The sequence below is a fragment of the Tursiops truncatus genome, chromosome 6, assembly GCF_011762595.2.
Source record: "Tursiops truncatus isolate mTurTru1 chromosome 6, mTurTru1.mat.Y, whole genome shotgun sequence".
NCBI lineage: Eukaryota > Metazoa > Chordata > Mammalia > Artiodactyla > Delphinidae > Tursiops > Tursiops truncatus.
Genome location: NC_047039.1, coordinates 98,547,974 through 98,568,554, shown reverse-complemented (window position 1 = coordinate 98,568,554; position 20,581 = coordinate 98,547,974). Strand labels below are relative to the sequence as shown.

The following is a 20,581-nucleotide window of genomic DNA, read 5'->3' as shown; positions in this document are numbered from 1 at the left end:
GGAATCTTCAAGACCATCTGTGTGTCCTGGCTAGGAACTGTGGAAACCGGCTCCACAGAACCTGGATAGTATTGTGTTTCTAACGGAGCAGAGGAAAATATCACTACGTTTAATTCAGTCATTCAAACTCAATGCAGTTTTCCAGCGGAAATTATGATCAGTCTACAAGTCTGCAGTATGAACTGACACACCCAAGGTAGTGTATGTAAGCAAAGGCCCGTCCCAAGATTTCCGGTTTATGTTTGTTGCTGTTTGTGCATTTGTCTTGTCTGCTGGCACTCGTTTGAAGATAAGCTGTACCAGGCACCAAAGGTTTAAGAAAATATATGGAAGAAAAAACTAAAAGGGAAGAAAATTCTATCCATCAAGTTTACCCCTGAGAATTGGGAAGAGCTGGCCATGTTTAAAAAACGCGTACATGGGTTTTAAACGTACTCTTGTCATGGAGCATTCTCATCTGGCTAGGGAACACTGGCTGGCTGTTGTCTTTGCTACTTTTTGCTTCTTTCATGAGAAGATGACTCCTATATGAAGTGGAATGTCGGGTTCTGGAACTGGATTCTCACAACTTCCAAATTCGCTGGTTCTTTGCATTTATACCAGGTCTTCCCAGCTGAGGTGTTCTTTAGGGCTGGGATGTCTTCTCTTATTACCTAATCCCCCCACAAACCTGACATTTGAGTGTGCCCAGCCCAAAGCCTGGATATGAAAATTGAGGTCTATATTAGGGTTCTCCAGAGAAACAGTCAATAGGAGATGTAAATATAGGCACGTGTGGATACATCATCTTTTGGTTATATACATCCCATCTGTCTATCTGTCTATCTATCTATTGATATCTAGAGAGATTTAAAGAATCATCTCATGTGACTGTGGAAACTGACAAGTCCAAAATTTTCAAGGTAGGCTAGGAGGCTAGAAATCCAGGGAAGAGTTGTTACAGCTCAAGTCTGAAGGTAGCCTGCTAGCAGAGTTCCTTTCTCCTTGCAGGAGGTCAGTCTTTTCTCTGTTAAGGCCTTCAATTGGATGAAGCCCACCCAGATTATGGAGGGTTGTTTTATTCAAAAGCTACTAATTTAAATACTAATGTCACCTAAAAAATACTTACACAGAAACATCTAGGAAGATATTTGACTAAACATCTGGGTACCACAGCTTTGCGAAGATGACACGTCAAATTAATCATCATAAGATCTGAGGTTAAAACGATCCTAGAATTTGGGGAAATGGGGTGGGGAAGTAGAAATAGGAGACTTGAGTGCTGGACCTTGGTCCGCTGCTGACTTTTATCATGACTTTGTCTCATGGTGCCTCTGTTTTCACATCTGTGTAAAAGGGAAAATGTATATTCTGTAAAATAATTTTGAAAGTGAATATCTTACAATGCAGATGCCTTTCACAATGAATGAATGCATGAATGAATGGATTGAGCAATCATAAAGCTGAAGAGGGAGAGAAAGTTGGGTTGTGGCCACTCTCGATCACTTACTGTGTTCCAGAAGCTCTGTTAGACAATTATGTACATAATTATGTTTAATCCTCCCAACAACCCTGCAGGCATTCAGGGAAACTGAGAGCTGTAAAAGAGGAGGGAGTGGCTCTAGGTCACACAACGGCAGAGCTGACATTGGAACTCGGGTGGGCTTTCTCACACTTTGCACTAGGCAGTATGGCCAAGTAATACCCACCTGTTGCTTTGTTCTCTGAACATAGTTCTGTAGTGAGACAAAACTGACACCACGGGGCATGAGCTGAGCCTAGGACCTCCAGGCTGGACAGTCTTGACCATCGACACTGAACAAGCTTCCTTGGAAGAGCAGGTCAGACTCCAGTCAAGTTGAGCCCCTGGCTCCAGCCAGGACCAGATTGCCAGGGGCTCCTTGCCCAGATGAGTTAAGAGGGGCTGAGCTTTTAGAGTCACTTTGCAGGCCCAGAGAAGGCACATCCAAACTCAAAGACTGGGATCTCCATGTCCATCCACCAGGAAGGACAGGAAGAGTATGTGTACGGGGGTGTGGTGAATGGAGCCCGGTCATCAGAGTTCTCATAACCTGAGTCTAAATCCCAGCTCTGCCATTGTTAAGGGTGTGACCCCCGGAGCTTATTTAGCTTCTCTGAGCCTCAATTTCCTCATTTTGAAACGGCTAATGACACTTAGCTTTCAAAGTTGTTAGGAGGAATAAATGAGAAAACATAAAGAAATGCCAGCTTTCTTGCCTGGCAGAGAATTGGTGAAGTTTTCAAGAACTGTGAATTTTCTTCCTATGTAGGCTGGGTGAGTCTAGAAAAATGAAAGAGGGTGATGATACAGGTGATATAGGAACTTGAACCCAAACCCATACAAGTTACAGTGATAGAACATCCCAGGCTGTGCCGGGGAGAGAACAGCACGTGAGCGTCTGAATGTGGACTTGGTGAATGCCAGTGTAGACAGGGCATGTAGTGCCTGTTCTTCAGGGTCGAGTATCAGGCTGAAGCTTGCCTGGTGGCTGGAAACAAACACGACCCTTATGCCTTTGCAGTGGTACTCGGGGTCTGCCTTCTCCTTTCCCTTCTCTTGCTGTCTCTGTCTCCTCTTGTGTCCTTCCTACCCTTCCCTTTCTGTTCCCTCTTTATTATTTTCCAGATCTCTCCCCTCCTTTCCACTCTTCTCTGCTTCCCTTTTCACCCCCTGCCCTTGATTACTGAGCGCAGTTTTCCTTTCCAGTCTTGTTTTCTCTCCCTCCTCCTTTTTTCTCTCCTCTTTTCTCTCTCTGTCTTGGCTTGGGGGCCGGGGCTTCTCTCCTTGGTCCCCAGTGCTTCATTTCCATTAAGCTTGACAGTCTCTCCTATGTCAATTAGAAAGGGCTGCTTCCCCCTCTTCACCCTCCCTTTCCTGGGCCTGCTGTGATGCTCAGATCAAGCACCATCTGTTGCATTCATCTAGGCGACGGGTGAGCATTTTGCTGCTCTGGGGAGGCAGAGCTCAGCGGGTACCAGGAGGTAACGTGGCTTGTTTGGACAACTTGATATATTGATATTGATAGAGCTACCGAATGGGATTGAGAGGGATGGGGGCAGGAGAGAGTGGTACAGAGGATGAAATAGGCCGTGGATGGGTTTGCATAAGCACCTCCCCCTCTAAGCCTGTCTGGGTTCTTGGCACTGTCGCCAAGGCGAGAGCAGCCAAACAGATGGATGGGATTTGCCACAGTCGGGATCAGAAACCCTTGCAGCTCCCTTGCAGCTCAGGGGAGCAAACCTTGCCTCTCTGAGTGTCTTTCTCTCCTCCCCGCTGGTCAGATCTGCATCAGCTTAGGAGAAAGTAAAGCAGAAATAACAGGATGGGCAGGGGCTGACCTTTAGGAATTGCTGAATGTCAGAGCCTCGATGAAAAAGGAGGATGTATCAGTCAAGGTTCCAGCTGGGCAAAGAAGGCGCCCTCCAATGGGATTTTTAGGCGAAGTTCAACGAAGCTACTATTTATAGAGGTGTAGACAGAGTGAAGAGAATCAATGGGGAGGGGGTATTGAGGCACCAGGAAAAATAACTATCAGGAAGCCACCACTAATTCCTAGAACTGAAGGTACAGGGAGAGGACATGGTTTTACTGGAGTCTGGGAAAAATGAATTTGTGGAAAAGGGGCCCTGGCAGAAGCTGTGACTGTTGAGTGTCCCCCGTCTCTATCAGAAATACGATGCAGAAACAGGAAAGGAGTAAGGGAAGACATCCCCTCAAATTCCCTCCTCCCTTATCCTGCCAGAGCATCTCCCTGGGCAAACTCGCCTAGTAGCCAGATAAGAAGGACCTGTGAAATAGCCCATTGAGGGTCTGCTCCAGGCCACAGAGTGGGGCAGAATGAGCCTGTGGGTGGAAGATGGATCTGGGGGTGCAAAGGGAGATCAGGCAGTGCAGATGAGGAATGGTCACGTGTTCCATAGCCTCCACTGTGCCAGAAGCTAACGTGCTTCACCACTACACACACTCCCTCTCTGCCTGTTCCGAAGAACACGTGAGCAGAGCCTCCACAGGGTCCAGTTGTCTCTTGTGAGTGCGAGACCCACACAACTTGCTGTCTGCTCAACACCTCTCCATGTAGACATCTGGGAGGCACCAAGTGAGCTCACCTAAAACCAAACTCAGTTCACTCCTCTTTCAGTGTCCCTCCTCTCACTGAGAGGTACCATCGTTCTGCCTCTGTGGATGCCAGAAGGCCAGGAGTCATCCTCTCTACCTCGCTCTCCCTTATCCCCCTTTTCCAATAAATCACCACATTCTCAGGGAGGGGTACCTACAAGGTAACTCTCAAATGTGCTCCCTGCTCTCTCTCCACTGCTCCAACATCTCTGTCGCTACTCTCTCTCCTGCTCTATCCCTATCTCCACCTCTACTACCTGGCATCTCCTACATGGACTTCTGTAATATGGTACCACCTTCCTAGTTGGTCTTCTCACTTCCATTTCTGTCCTTCCCCAATGCATCCTTTCTACTGCCAGAGCGATCTTCTCTAAGTGAAGATCTGATCAAGCCACTTTCCTATCTAGAACCTTCAGTGTGTTCTATTCTTACCAAGGCCCAGAAGAGTTAGGGTCAGGGTGGGGGTTAGGGTGAGGGTCAAGGTTAGCGTTAGTACTAGGATTTCCTGCCTCTCTAGCATTATCTCACACCGCTCGCTTTCAGCATTTCAGCCGCAGTGGTGACGGCAGCCCCTTGCATATGCCCTCCCCCGCAGCTCCCTTGTCACCTGATTTTCTCATACTCTTTCCAGATCTTAGTCACACTGGTCACTTCCTTGAAGCATGTTTCCATGGTTTTCCTAGACAAGGTCATATTCCTCTACTAGAGCCTCTTAGATCATCTTTCACCTCTCCTTTATTGTATATATCAGTTGTAAATTTTACATTTCTCTGTCATCTATTTCATTACTATTGGTTTTCCTGTCTACATGGTGAGCATCACGAGGGGGTTTTGTTTGTTGTTGTTTTCACCATCTTACCCTGCTATGGACTGAAAGTAAGCCTTATTAACCCCCAATGTGACTGTGACTTTGTCTACTAGACCCGCCAGAGCAAAATGCCAGACTGTGTGGCTTAAACAACAGACATTTACTTTCTCACAGTTCTGGAGGCTAGAAGACCGAGATCAGGGTGTCAGCATGGTTGGGTTCTAGTGAGGGCTCTCTTTTTGCCTTGTAGATGGCTACCTTCTCTTGGTGTCCTCATGGGGAGATCTTTCTGTTCTTCTAAGGCCACAGTGCCATAAGATTAGGGCCCCGATTTTATGATCTCATTTAATCTTAATTACCTCCTAAAGATCCCGTCTCCAAATATAGTCTGCTATAGACTGAATTGTGTACCCCAAAATTCACATGTTGAAACCCTAACCTCCATTGTGACTGTATTTGGAGATAGAGTTTTTGATAGGTAATTAAAATTAAATGAGAACATATGGGTAGGATCCTAATTTGATAGGATTGGTGTCCCTATAAAAAGAGAAAGACTTCTCTCTCCCTCTCTCTCCCTTTCTTTCCCTCCCTCCCCCTCTCTCTCCCTCTCTCCCTCTCCTCCCCCAACATGGGTGCACCAAGGAAAGGCCACGTGAGCAGACAGTAAGAAGTCAGCCATCTTCAAACCAGAATCTGACCTGTTTATGTTATCGAGTCTATGACTTTTGTTATGCAAGTCCAAGCAGACGAAGACATCTTTTCTGAAAATACTGTAGAGTGAATGAATGAGTGAGGAGGCGAATGAATGTGTGAATTTTCACAGATGTGTGTGGGTCCCTCTCTTGGAGGATTCCAGACAGTGGCTTGCTCTGGACTTTTGACCCCCGTTTAGCCCAACTCTTTCAGTTTTGTGCAAATCGCTCTCCTCTCTGGGTTTAAAGCATCTGGATTGGGTATGACAGTGCTTCTCAGAATTAGACCGTAGCCTCTTGCTGGGGGGTTCTGTATCAGAGGCTTGGAGTAGGGGCCCATGCTTGGGATTTTCTTCTTGGCTTCTAGACCTAACTGAGATACCTGTGGAGACAGATAGCAGGAGAGGCAGGTACGTTACACTACTACAGTGTCATTTGTATTGTCAGTTATCTTTTCCTTAGCAAACGCAGATGCCCCTCTGTGTCCCTAGAGATGGGGCTTCTCACAGAGCCCGGTACCCAAACCAGCCCTCTGGGTATGACCTACCCTGCAGACACATGTGTGTCTAAGCTGATAAACTTTCCTGGGAAAACAGGATCTCCTTGAAGTTGGTGTCGGGATGTTCAGAAGCCTTCTTTGTCTACTCTGGGAAAAGCTCATCAAAGAAACAGGAATCTTTACCACATCCCATTCCTTGTCATCAGACAGCAAGTAGCTTAAACTGAAGAACTTTCCCAGCCTCTTGAGACATAGGTGGAGGGAGGGTTTAGTCTGAAGATTTCAAAGTCAGGGCTGTCTTTGGGGATTTCTCAGAACAAAGACACTGTGATCATTCAGCCAATCTTCTTTTCTTCTTTCTCATTTCCCCTCCTTTTCTTTTATGTTGGCTCTCTCCTTCTTTCTCATTTGTCTGTTTTTTTTTTTTACTTTTATCTTCTACCTTTTTTCCCTCTGCCCTTCTGCCATCACTCTCTCCATTCTCTATAACTTTCTACCAGTCTCAATTTTGAAATTTCTGAAAATGTGGGTACCAGCAGCTCCTTGGAGGATATTGAAACGAAAGGAATGTTGGAGTAGGATTTAGAAGGCTTGACTCTACCGCTTGCTAGCTTGGAGCTAGTTGTATGCCTTGTTTGGGGTGGGGGGGGACTTCAGTTTCCCCTAGTAAAAGGGGGCTCTTGTACCAAGTGATCTACGTATCACTGCACTGCAGTTTTGTCTCCTGAAATATTGTTTGACCCATGTACTGCCGTCTACCTTTATTGCCACTGTTCTGGTTCAGGCAATATTGTCTCTGGCTGGCTTCTGCAAAAGCCTCTGTACAGCCCTTTGTCTTTGCTTCTGTGTGTATTCTCCATACTCTGGTTAGTAATTGTTATCACAGGGGCTTAATTGGAACATGCCAGTTTCCTGTTTAAAACCTTTCAACGATCATCTTTTGCCTTTGGGATAAAATCCAAGCTCCGCAAGGTGGCTTACAAGGTGTTCTGCCCCCTGCAGCCTCATCTGCTCTTCCCAGGCTCCACTGTAGCCACACTGAACTCCTTTCAGTTACTCAAGCACCGTGTTCTTTCTGGCTTCAGATCTTTGCACATGCCTCTCCTTCCACCCAGGGCACTCTCTTATCCCAAATCTTTTCAACAACTCCACCCTGATTCTATCTTCTTTGCTAATTCCTACTCCTGTTTAAGGTCTCAGTGGAGGTATTGCCTCCTCCTCCAGGAAGCCTGCCTTGGCTCCCAGGACGGGTGAGCTGACCCTTCTCGGTGCTCCTCTGGTACTCTGTACTCCACTGTCACGGAAGTATTGCACAGTGTTGGAAATGCCTGGATATGTGTGCTACCAAGCTATGGAGTCCTTGAATCATGAATTGTGTCAAACTTTCACCATCATCTCTCAAGGGCTTGGGGCAGTACCCTTGAGAACACAGTCGGTGTTGAAGAAATAAATGCGTTAAGCCAGTAGATTCATCTCTACTGGCCCCTGTGGCTTCTGCATCACCACTGGGTCCGGGAGGGAGCTCCGGGGGGCCAGGCCCAGTCCTCCAGGGGCTGAGGGTGGGCTGAGCCCTAACCTCAGCCCCGTTGCCCACCCCGTAGCGGCAGCTGAGGCGACGCAGGAGCCAGTGGAGTCCCTGATGCAGAAGTTCAAGGAGAGTTTCCGTGCGAACACGCCCATCGAGATCGGCCAGCTGCAGCCAGCACTGCGCAGTGCCTCGGCAGGGAGGCGGAAGAGGAGGAGCAGGTCCAGAGGTAGGTCCTCCCAGAGGCTCTGGCCAGGATGTCTGCCCGCTGTGCCCAGGTTCTTAAGGTGCCGGGAAGAGCTATGCCCTCTTCCCCCTGCTTCCCTGTGCTCACAGAACCCACGCCACTGTCCCCCTGATAAGTCATCTCAGCTGAGGCCTTGGAGCGAGAGGACCTGTGTCCCTGGGTGGAAAGCTAACCTCTCTGAGCCCCAGCCGCCTCATCTGAGAACGGGAATGAATTGCCCACCTTCCAGAGAGGTTGAGAAGGTTAGCAACAATCTATGGAAAGTGCCCAGCACAGGACCAGGGTACAGCAGATGCTCTTCAAGTTGTAGCTGGTGTCACTTTGGAGAGTGTGAGAAAGCCAGGATGTTCTTGTGGAAAGCATCCTCAGACTGGGATCACAGCACAGTGTTTGGACCCACTCTTTAATAGCCTGAGTAATCTAGTGGTCAAAGCAGGAGTGCTGTGTATTAGACAGAACTGGATTCAAATTTTGGTTTTGCTGTTACCTAACCCTGTCACCTTGGGCAGTCCCTCCACTTCCCCAAGCCACTCCTCTCTGCCCAGCTTCCTGTAACATCTCAGCACAGTGCCCAGCCAGTGGGCAATCAAAAGTAGATTTCCCCCTCTTCCTCCTTCCTCATCCTTCTCCCTGTCTCTCCTCCCAACGTTACCATCATCATCATCATCATCGTCTCCTTTCTCTGACCTTCTCGTGACCTTGTGTCTGGGACGAACCTCCTCCCCATTTCACCATTGCCTGATTTCCCAATGTCGTCTTTATCCTTCCATGCACTCAGTGGTCTCCAGCCAGTCACTCTTCCTCTTGACTTTTACTCCTCTAGTTCCTGTAACTTGATTTTGATTATGTCATTTCCCTTCTCCTGTAACTTCAGTGGTTGTCCAGGGTCTTCAGAAGTGTTCGTGCTTATGAAAATGGCATTTGAGGCCCCCAAAGAGCTCCAGTGTCTCTGCTGACTCTTCTAAATCCATGTGTCCCCACTTCCACGTTTCTTTCCCGGCCAGTTTCTCTGCGTGAAAACCCCTATCTAGCCCCTATGAATAGTTATTGGCACTTATTGACAGGTACTCCAGGCAGCAGGCTAAATGCTGTGCATATGTTATCTCATTTGATCCTCAGCAGCCCTATGAAACAGGTACAGTGATGACGCCCATTTTACAGATGGTATCACTAAGGCACAGAAAGCTGCAGCCACCTGCCCGAAGGAACATCCTAGCAATTATCAGAGCCAGAAAGAACTAAGCAGTCTGAGTCCCAGACTTTTTTAAAAAATCAACCATTGGTGAAGTCCTACCTTTCTTTCCAAGCTTAACGTGCATGACATATATTGGCAAACATATCACTGACTGTCACCATCACAGTTCACCCTGAATTCTCCCATGTGTGAATTCTCCCACATCTTTATCTATGTGTTAAGCACTGATTTCACTCTTGTGTAATATCATTTGCTTTTGTCTGTCTCTCTCTTTAGCTAGACAGTGTTCTTTGAAGGCGGGAAATATCTTATTTGAATTTCTGGGTCTAAGTCAATGTCTGCACACATAGCAGACACTTGTTATTTGCTGAGACGTCTAGGTCTTAATCCTGTGAATTCCTGTATCCGGTGAAAAACCGAGATCTACACATTTAGGTGAGATCGTAAATCGAGGCAGAATTTGATGATGGAGTTCCTTTTTGGAACTCGTGGTAAACCCCAGGGTGAACCATTGTATAATGATAAAGAATAGTTGTTTCGAGGTCGGCAATGTCTGAGTGCTAATCCAGCCCTGTCAGTTTCAACTTGCTTAGCTTTGGAAGAGTCACTGGGTGTCTCTGAGCCTGAGTTTCCTCTTCTGTAGAATAGGGTTGCCAATCCCTACGTCAGAGGATTGCTGTAAGGATCTGATGAAATGATGGATATAGACTACCTTGGAGTGCTGAGCTAATGTGTATTAGGAACTGAACAAATGCTATCTTATATTTGTCATGGCTTTGGCATTCAGGATCACTTGTAATTTCACTCAGCTTTAACTAGCCATCTTTATTGCTCCAGTATTCACCAAGAATCTCCTTCCCATATCCTCTCTACAAATACGGCCCCCATAAATACACTCGACTCCAAGTCCATAGCCTCCCTCCTCTTCACTATCAATCTGAATTTCTTTCCTTAGTGTCATATCCTAAACATTTTTATGTCAATGAATTCTTCCAAAAACAATCTCTTTTATGTACCGTAACTGTCTTAATGAGGCCACCACTGTAAGGCATTTGGGCTGTTTCTAATTATTTGCCCATTATAAACAATGTCATGTAGAACCTTTTTTTTGCATAAAACTTGACCTTCACTTTGGAGTCTGTTTTCCCCTCTTGAATTGCAGAATTAGATTATTCATGAAATCTATTGTTTGACAGACTCTAATTGAATATCAAGTTATTTTAATTTATACGTTAGGTGGGAACTAAGAGAACTGATACAGGAAGAAATTCATTTTGTCCTCCCTTTCTTTGTCACCATTATGACCACTGCCACCTTTTATCTCCTGCTTCTGACTATACCCTCCTTGAGATTCTCCCCAAGGCAAGCCAGAGTAACCTTGTTAGAAATATAAACAAGATAAGGTCGCTGTTCAGCTTAAAATTTTTCAGTGGTTTTCTGTTATCTTCAGAACACAGTCCAAAGTCTTTGCCATGGCCTGTAGCTTCTGTTCCATCTGAATCTGTTCCTGCCTTATTCGCTCACTTGGCATTTCCTGTGCTCCAGGCACAATGCCTTTCTTCATGTCCCAGGAACACAGCGAATGGAGCCCCAGTGTAGGGTCTGAGAACTTGCTGCACTTCTCCTTGCCATGTCTCTTTTTGTCGCCCAGATTCTCTCCTGGCTGGCCCCTTCTCACCTTTCAGCTCTTAACTCCAATGTCAGCTCCTCAGAACCATTGTCCATGACTACCCAAACATGGGTACCCAAACTTTTACTCCTTTCCATCCCCAACCTGCTACTATCTGTTACATAACCATTTTTCGCTCCTTCCCTAATATTAGGGTCTAAAATCACTTTTATTTGTTTGCTTGTTTACTGTTTTCCTCTCTAAAATGTAAGCTTCATATTCATAAACCTAATACGTGGAAAGCGCTTAATAAATATTTGTTGAATAAATGAGTGCATTAACCTCAAAGATTGTGGAAAAGTGCCTTAGTTTTATAACTTTCAAATTGATGGTAGAAGAGGGATCCAGGATAAAATAAAACCTCCCAGTGCAGATCTCCAGGGAATCCTGTTTCCCCTAGAGATAGACTCATTGATGGATAGCACATGAGACGTGCTCAAGTGGGTGCTGTCAAAGCAGTTTTCAAAATGGCTTAATAACGTTGTGCTCACGGTTTTGCTGCCGCTATTGGGTAAGGTTTTTTGCAAGAGAGAGAAAGGCTAGTACGTGCCAGTCCCAGACTTCCCAACTCACACCCTTTCCACCACACGTCCTCAAGATTTTCTTGGACAGAAGAAATCCATGGTCAGTAACTGTTTTGGAAATTCCGCACACTCCCTCTTTCTCTTGGAAATTCCCAAATGCATCTTCATCTGTGAAAGACCCTGGGAAATCCTGCTGTGCAGAGAGCTGGGCAGATTCGTTTAGTTCACCATCTGTAAAGCCATCTTGACCGCAGACTCTGTTCTTCCCCTCGGAACACGTGTGAACATCTTGCAGCACAGAGAAGTTTTGGAAGTGCTTTCGGAAGGGCTCCATTGGCTTCCACTGACCATCAAACATCCCAGATATCACAGTCAAAATCCCCAGTCTTTCACTGTCTCTTCCCCCTGCCGCTGAAGTGGCCGTGGGCCTTCTGGCCCAGAGTGGGAACACCTGGCCTCTCTCTGCTTCATTAGGCTCTGCGCCCGGCCCATGGTGCTCAGCGGGTCCCAGCAGATGGAATGGTAGCAGAGAACCGGTGTCATGAAACTGAGCACATGCTTGAAATCAGCTCCAATGCGGTTTTGTAGTTAGGGCTTCCTCCTGAGAGACCTGGCAGGTGCTGACGTGAATTGTCCTCAGGCAGACAGAGGAAAGTGGTGGAGGTCCCAGGGCTGTCCTCTTGGCAGTGACAGCGTTTTATGAGGCAGCTGCTGGGTAGTCAGGTCCACAGGTAGTGAAGAGGGGGTGTTGGCTCTCAAATAAAGCAGAGGAAGATTTCTCTGGATGTGAGGGAAGGCTGCTGAGTTTCATGCAGTCTAGGTAGTGGTCTTTAAAAAGTGGGACTTTATATTTGAAATTGAATTCCACCACTGGCTAACTGATGGATCTTAAATAAGCAATGAATTTGTTTTCAGCCTCAGTTTTCTTATCTGTAAAATAGTGCTAATAATGCTGAAATCACATGTAGGATGTGAGATAATACCTGCAAAATGCTTAGTCCAGTGTCTGGCTCATGGTTGACCCTCAATAAAGAGTAGCTAAGTTTATCATTGTCATCAGGGTCCCACTCATCTGGCCTCCAGGGGCTCACAAATCTATCCCTCCTCCCCGGGCCGTTGTCTCTGACTTGGTTAAGGTTTCATCATCCCTCATCCAGATTCCCGTAACAGCCTCTTCATCCCCACATCCACTCCACCCTGGTGGGTGAAGTGATCTTTTGAAGACACACTAAATCAGACCATGTCACTCTCCTGCCTAGAACATTTTCCTGATATTCTGTCACTTGCACTGGGGGCTTTTGAAGCTTTTGCAGTGAAGTCTTCCTGGAGGCAGATGAAAATCAACACACCCCCAAACAGTCTGCAGCTGTGCTCACAAAACGTCAACATAAGCCCCTAATTCCCGATTCTGTCTAAAAAAAAATCCATGCCATTCTATTTTGTAATATGTGCATATTTATTTTAGTTTAAATTATATTATTTGTCAGTTAAATTATTTAACATTTTCTCAAGTCTTTAGGTAATGTCGATGTCCCGAGAAGAAGAATCCTATTTTCGCTGATTATACTAGGATAGTACGGTACCATCTTCAGTAGGTTTCCATAGGATCCAGTGAGATAATGCCTGTAAAGCCCTGAGCACAGAGACAGGCAAAAGGTGCGCACTGAACATGTGTTCTATTATTTTCTTATTTACTACTCTTATGGCTACTGTTTTATTATCACTTTTGCATTTGTCAGTATCACTGTCATGACAGTGAGAATGTCAACATCATTGTATTTTTCAATGTCCCATTAAGGATACACCTACCCAGTTTTAGAAGGAAGAGTCTGTAGGATTTAGGGCGCACTGTTTAATAGGATCAGAAAGTTGCCAGAGCTGGCTACACAAGGCTCCTTCCTAGCCTGGACTCCAGCCTACCTCTGAACCCCCCCAAGCCACTGGATTCCGCAGCCTCCAGCACACTGTCCGTTTTCCTCTTCCCCCCAAATGACTTGGTTTCCAAATCCGTGTAACGATCATCCTTTACCTGAAAGCCCCTTCCTCTCTTCTCTAGGCAGAAAATTGCTACTCATGTTTCAAATTCTGGTCTCAAGATTTTCTCTATGAAGACCCCACCCCCCAGCCCACCCTCAGCCCTAATCCAGGCTGAGTGAGCTGCTGCTTTGGGCACTTGTAGCCCCCGTGCTGCTCTCTATCACAGCCCTCATTACAGGACACATCTGCTTCCCTCATCATCTCTGACAGTCCCGTGATGGAAAGGACAGTGATTTATGTCTCTCTGCAGACCAAATGCCTAACATAGAACTGGCATAGAATAGCAATTGGCTGGATGGGAGAATATACGAATAGGTGGATGGATGCATGAATGCATGGATGAATAAAAGAAGATAGTTGGGAGCTTCATGGACTACAGAGGGTTAAGAAGACATGGTTCCACTAGCACTTACTGAGGACTTAGTGTGTTCTAAATACTATACTCATCATATATTATCTCATTTAAAAGCTCCCCACACCCCATAAGGTAAGGACTATAATTATCCCCATTCTACAAAACAGGAAATTTCAAGCTTAGGTAAGTTACGTGACTTGCCCAAGTATACCCAGCTAATAGACTGTGGAATTGTGAATTCAAAGCCTAGACAGAGCCCATATTTCAGTTCCCAGATGACTATAGTTTTTGTCTTAGCTAGCCTGGCTAAGATCTTTGAGCTGTGAAATTGTATCAGCCTAGTCTAGATACTGGAAGGAAGAGGTGGTAGTTCTCTTAAATTGGTAAGTGTTTCTGTATCATCAGAGCTTCTGTGAGGGTGATCAGGAGCTACAAGGTTCCGGAAAGTGAGGTCTCTCTCTTTCTTAGAGTCAGGACTGCCCCCCTACAATCTCCCTCTGGCCTCAGAGAGCCAGTTCTGTGACCTGAGGGGCAGCAAACCCAGTGGTTATGCCATTGTCCAGTGTTCTCTGCATTTGAAAGGCACTCACCCAGCTTTTTTCGCTAAGTCGTACAAATGTAGGATGTGCCGCCCAGATCCCTGCCAGCCAGCACTTCATCATTTAGTGAATGAAGCAGGTGATTAGACATTTGCACCACAAGGAATGCATAGGAAGGTGGTGTGAGCTGGCCTGGGGTGTTTACAAAACTGGGAGAATAATTAAAGAAGGGTTCACTGTGGAAGTAGCCCTTGAAGAATGCATTGGTATCAACTGAGGAGAGAGATTGGGAAGGTATTGCTAGTAGAAGAAAGAAACATGCAAAGGTACATGTGAGTGACACTGTGCAGGGCATTATGGGAATATCTGGGGAAAACTGTGAACAGAGCCAGGCTCCAGATATCACTCCCACAATCCCCAGCTGCGTCCCCACGCTGGGAAGAGAGGCACATTCTGGCTTCTTTATCCTCCCTGATAGATAAGCCCTGATGTGCTGTTTTATTGGGGGACACTGTCCTTTAGAATGCGGGTTTATGTGGTTTGTGTGTGAACTCTTTACTAGTAAGTAGCAATGGATTGTTCACTTAGTTGGAGAAAAATATTCATAAATATTAAGGGCTTTAAATTATTTGCCTTATTGGATTGTTGCTGTGCTTAAACATTAAAACGACAGCCAACCAGATATGTCTTTATTTCTTTGGTTTCCATCTTTGTTACCCAGCCCCTGTGCCCCCTTAATAGCATCCCCTTCCTACCAAGGAGTTTTGGGTGGAGCTCACTCCTCCTTTTGCCAAAGGTAGATTTTGTTTGTTTGTTTGTTTGTTTGTTTGTTTTGTGGTACGCGGGCCTCTCACTGTTGTGGCCTCTCCCGTTGCGGAGCACAGGCTCCAGACGCACAGGCTCAGCGGCCGTAGCTCACGGGTGCAGCCGCTTCACGGTATGTGGGATCCTCCCGGACCGGGGCACGAACCCGTGTCCCCTGCATGGGCAGGCGGACTCCCAACCACTGCGCCACCAGGGAAGCCCCCAAAGGTAGTTTTGAAACTGCATAATCAAAATGGCATTCAACTTGAAACCATGAGATAGTTACAGGGATAGAAAGAAGACTGGATAGACCCCAGCTACCTAGAGTCTAGCGCTGAATCTGTGATGAAATAACCCCTTGTCTCTCTACCTCTGTGACATTTCTCCTACTTGATTTTCCTCCCCGTCTCCATTGCCACATGTCCCAAAGCCTGCTCTTCCTTCCAAATAAAACCTTAAAGCTACTTTCTTCGGGAAGTCTTTCCAAATTTTTCCCACATGAGAGTCATGCATACTTCCTCCAAACTTCAATAACCTCTTCTCTATCTTTCTTATGATATTTGTCACTTATTACCTTTTATGAGAGTAATTTAAGGCCACTTCTCTTCTCCCTTAATTAATCTCCTGAAGCACAGTGACTATGTACAGGTCATGCCTGTGTTTCCAGTGACTAGACTAGTCCTGACACGTAGCAGACACTCAATTAATGCTTGATGAATTAATAGACTAGGCTAATCACAAGGGCTGTGTGATCTTGGACACGACTTTGCACTCTCCAGGCATCATCGTCCCCATCTAAGAAGCTGTGTGGCTCTGTGGAAACGAGCTCAGGTTCTGGAATCAGATAGATGAGAATCGACAGCACAGTTCTGCCTCTGACTCCCTCAACTTTTGGAAATAACTTGTGCTAAATCGTCATTACCTAATTTGTAAATCGTACACTCGGCCACCTCATAGGGAGGCTGGTAGGATTAGACTTAATGTATGTAAAGTGCTCAGCAGGCCACACTAAACCTAATAAGTACGTAATAAATCTTTGTTGTTGTTAATTTGGAAAGCAAAGGTGATGGGCTAGATAATTTCCACAGGTCTCCTCCACCTCAAATGACCTTTGACTGTAAATCTGATTGGCAAGCATTGTTGTCGAGTGAAAAGTCCAGTATTTGGAGTCAGAAAACCCTGATTTGAACCCCAGCTCTTAAGTGCAGTGGGTCCTCAGAGAAATTAATTAATTTTCTCTGGATTCCGTCCACAGCACCTGGAGATGTGGTAATATCTGCTATTCTTGTTTCTCAAGGCTGTTGTGAGAATGTGCTAGAATACTTATTGATATCCTTTTTTAAAGCACACTATAGATTACCAGCATCCTGGAATCATAGCCTTGGCACCTTCAAAGACAGGGGATAACACGCAGATTTGAACAGGGAGCCTTTCCTCTGGGGCTCTGGCTTCCCTTTTCTGGACCACATGCCCCTTCCAGGAGGCGCTGCCAGGGCCAGTACTACCACAGCCCAGTGATCCCAGGTCAGGTTGGACTGAGGCCCGGGAGAGCTGATTTATAGTCAGAGCACATAGCTGCCTCCATAAATCTTCCCTGATGTGTCTTTCAGAGAAGTTTGCATTCCTAAAAGTGCATGTCTCCTCCAGGCGGTTTTCCTTGTCTGTCTGAAATATGTCACGGGGCCCTCAGTCAATTCTGTCTGGTCTGGCTGGGTGGAGAGGCAACTGCAGGCAGCCTTAAGAGAAGGCTCTGGACCAGGACTTGGCGGGGCCTAACTAGGATATTTCTTTCATCAGAATGGTACAATACCACGTCAGAGTTGTAGCATAATAAACACCCTGAAACTTGGTGACTTAAAACAGAAACCACTTATTTGTCTCTTAATTCAAGTCAAGCATTTGGCCCTGGACTCAGCTGGGCAGTTCTTCTGGTCTGGATCGGGCAGGCTCAGCTGACCTCAGTCAGGTACCTGTGGTCAGCCAGCTCTCCAAGGCTGGCTCACATGGGTTCCAAAAGCAGAAAGGACAAGAGCTGCAAGGCCTTTTGAGGCTTAAGCTCAGAAGACACACTTCATCCTTCCCACTTCATTGACTTGCTCAAAACCAAGTTGTGAGGCCATCTTAGACACAGAAGGTAGAGAAACAGAGTTCATCCCTTGAAGAAGGGTCAAAATATTAGGGTGACTTTTGTAACCTACAAGTACTCATGTGTTATGAAGCCTCTATTTTATGCTAACGTCTGAGCTGATCCTCACAACCTCAGCATAATTACTTCTAATTTGCTGATGGAAAAGTTGAGACTCACACATATGAAGGAAACTTTATGACGGGGCACAGCTGGTCATGGCAGAACCAGATCCCTGATTCTAATCCTTGTAATAGCTGATCTAAAGACTATACTTTTTTTTTTTTTTTTTTAACCTCTGCTACTTTGTCCCTCTTTAACAGTGCTAAAGACTTCATGATATCAAGCCAGTGTCAGATACAGCCTGGCTTGTGGTGTATCGAAGGGCAGTAGATTTGCATCCTGGCTCCATCCTTGCAAGGGCCTGTGGTCTATTGCAAGGTCAGTAAAATGCTTTAGTAAAGGGCCAGATAGAAAATATTTTAGTCCTTTCTGACCAAGAGAGAAACTTCAAGATAGTATGTAGGCACCTGTACGATGAGAAAAATTTTTCCACAGATTTTTATTGATGACATTTAAAATACAATAATAATCAAGTACCATTTATTGTAACAAAGTTCTGCTAACGAGAAGAATGGAATTTATTTGACACTAACATGTGAATTTCATATCATTTTCACATCTTAATATATTCTTCTTTTGATTTGTTTTTACCACTTAAAGATGTAAAAAAAAACAGGCAGTGGGCCACATTTGGCCCACAATCCCTGGCATAAGGGAGCATCTCACATTTGGACTCAGAGAATCCTAGATCCAGCCCCCCCATGACTATCTAATTGCTCTGTGATTTGTGATTTGAGGCGAATCCTTAATGTCCCAGAGCCGCTGTTGCCCCAGGCTCCTAGACACACAATAGAGGGGAAACAATTCCTTATGTTCTCTTAGTCCCCCAAAGATGGAAGTGAATCTCAAGTTCATCTGATCCAGCTTGCTTGTAGATGTGGAAAATGGTGGAGCGGGAGACCTGTCTCTCTGCCGTAGAGAGAAACTAGCAGACCCAGAGATGGAATGCCACAAAATTGCCCTTGTTTCATGCCATTTGAACATGTAAAATTATGTAGGCCATATTACATACATAAGGATTGACTACTGGGGAATTTGGATAAAACACGTAGTTAGAAGCTGACAGATTGTTCTCTGTTCTAATTCAACTGCAATCAAATGAGTAGATCATTTAGAAGGTTACAAAGAGAAGGCTTTGTGTTTTCCTATGTTTGAGAAAGACATGGTGAACCAGAGTGAGGATATGGGGTAGAGTTCACAAGCCATTAGCAGGAGTTTTTGGGTTTTTTTGTTTTTGTTTTTTAATTTATTTTATTTTTGGCTGTGTTGGGTCTTCATTGCTGCGTGCGGGCTTTCTCTAGTTGCGGCGAGCGGGGGCTACTCTTTGTTGCAGTGCGTAGGCTTCTCGTTGTGGTGGCTTCTCTTGTTGCGGAGCATGGGCTCTAGGCGCGCGGGCTTCAGTAGTTGTGGCTTGGAGGTTCTAGAGCGCAAGCTCAGTAGTTGTGGCGCACGGGCTTAGTTGCTCCGTGGCATGTGGGATCTTCCCGGCCCAGGGCTTGAACCGGTGTCCCCTGCATTGGCAGGCGGATTCTTAACCACTGCACCACCAGGGAAGCCCAGCAGGACTTTTTAGGCTGTGCTCCAAATAGGTGCTCAGGGGACGAGCAGGCATAGAGGGATATCGCTGTGCAGGCAGGGCTCTTTCATCAAGCTCCTTGTCTAGATTTATGTATCGGGCTTCAACATTTTTGGAGAAAAGCCCCAATTCTAGCATATGCGCTTTTAAGAACAAGTGTTTTTATGACAGAAGCTCCCATTCCTATATGGAAAGAAAGCCAGCAAGGGCCTTCTTCCTGTTACACACACACACACACACGCACGCACACGCACACACACATAGACACACACACAGGTTGGGTAAAATGTAACATTTATTTTTAAACACAAATTTATCTCAGAAATGAAGAAAGGCAACTCCTCAGTTGTAAGGAATAAGGAGGAAATGCAAAAACCTAAGCTTTGAGTTTAGAAGCTGATGTCTTGGTGATTCCAGGTGGGCAGTGGGATGGGATGGGATAAAAATAAAAAGAAAGCAGGAGCAAGGAAGAAATGAAAGATAACTTGGTAGAAAAAAGCCCTAAAGCATGAGTAATCATAATAACTATAATTTGCATATTAAAATTCAGAGCTAGATTATACTACACAAAATCTATTTATGTGCTGTTTACCAAAGAACTTCTTAAAACATAAAGACACAAAAAGTTTGACAGTGAAAGAAAAGAAAAATATATACTAGGCAAATACTAATCAAGTGAAAGCTTTGGGAGAAGTATAAGTATATGACAAAATAAAATTTACAACAAGAAGAAAGAAAAAATTGAAGTAGAACAAGAAGTAGATGGATACCTAATCGAAGAGGGAGATGTTTTTATAGAAATCTTCCTATTAGATCAAGTAAGCAAAATGCTACTAATAATATGGACAAATTGAACTGTACTATTAAAAATACAATAAAATGGGCATATATAAAATCCTGTCCCTAAGAATTAGAGTTTAAAGATTTTTCTCAAGAAGTGAGAAATTCTCTTAAGGTCTTGACATCTTATGACCCGAATGTTCTGGCTTTGGCCCAATTTCCTGAAATTTCATTTTATTTTCAATGATAACTCTTTGCAACATTTATGACTACATGTGGATTCATATTTATGCCTCTGAAAGACATATGTCTCAATCAGGGGTGCGAGCAGGGAGTAGCAATCTATGTGTACTGTTTTTCTTTTGCTTTTGCTTTTTGCGGGGGAATAGCGTATAGGGGAGGTTGTGGTTGAAGGAGAACGCTTCCAGAAAGATAGTCGCCGTCAAAACAAAGCAGTAGTATTTTGTTTCAATCCATATTCCTCATATTTTTCCTCAGGCCAGAGAAATAGTCCATTTTGTCAGGATAGCTTCTGGAACCAGAAGGGCTTTCTCTAGATTACCTGTATATGATCTGGTTGTGAAGGTTTGCAGGAAAAAACTGTAGTGTCTGACCTCCTATATCTGTGTCAGTCTGGTTACCTTGCCCAAGGAGTTGCCTGAGAAGGGTCAGTGTGATCCCCTTCATGGAATCGTGTGACATTAGCAGTAACCTTTATAGATTCCAAGATGGGAAAGGGTCTTGAAGTCGTTTCCCTTTTAAGCAGGACTGCATGGCAGTAACTCTGCAAGATCTTGAGAACTTAAGACTAGATAATTACACTGGTAATTAATATTATAAATAATATCTTATTTATTTTATACGTAATAGTCTGTACCTCTTATTTCCCTACCCCTATCTTGCCCCTCCTCCCATCCCTGTCCCCACTGGTAACGACTAGTTTGTTCTCTATATCTGTCAGTCTGT

At 45.2% G+C, this 20,581-nt stretch overlaps 1 protein-coding gene across 1 annotated transcript in view; it reads left to right on the top strand.

Annotated features, from left to right (window-relative positions):
• The window catches only part of ASTN2 (astrotactin 2), a 986,509-nt gene that overhangs the window by 276,202 nt on the left and 689,726 nt on the right, over positions 1 to 20,581 (top strand). Inside the window, exon 4 of the mRNA XM_033858475.2 lies at positions 7,718 to 7,870. Coding sequence (XP_033714366.2) covers positions 7,718 to 7,870 — 153 coding nt within the window. The remainder of the gene's footprint in view (positions 1 to 7,717; positions 7,871 to 20,581) is intronic.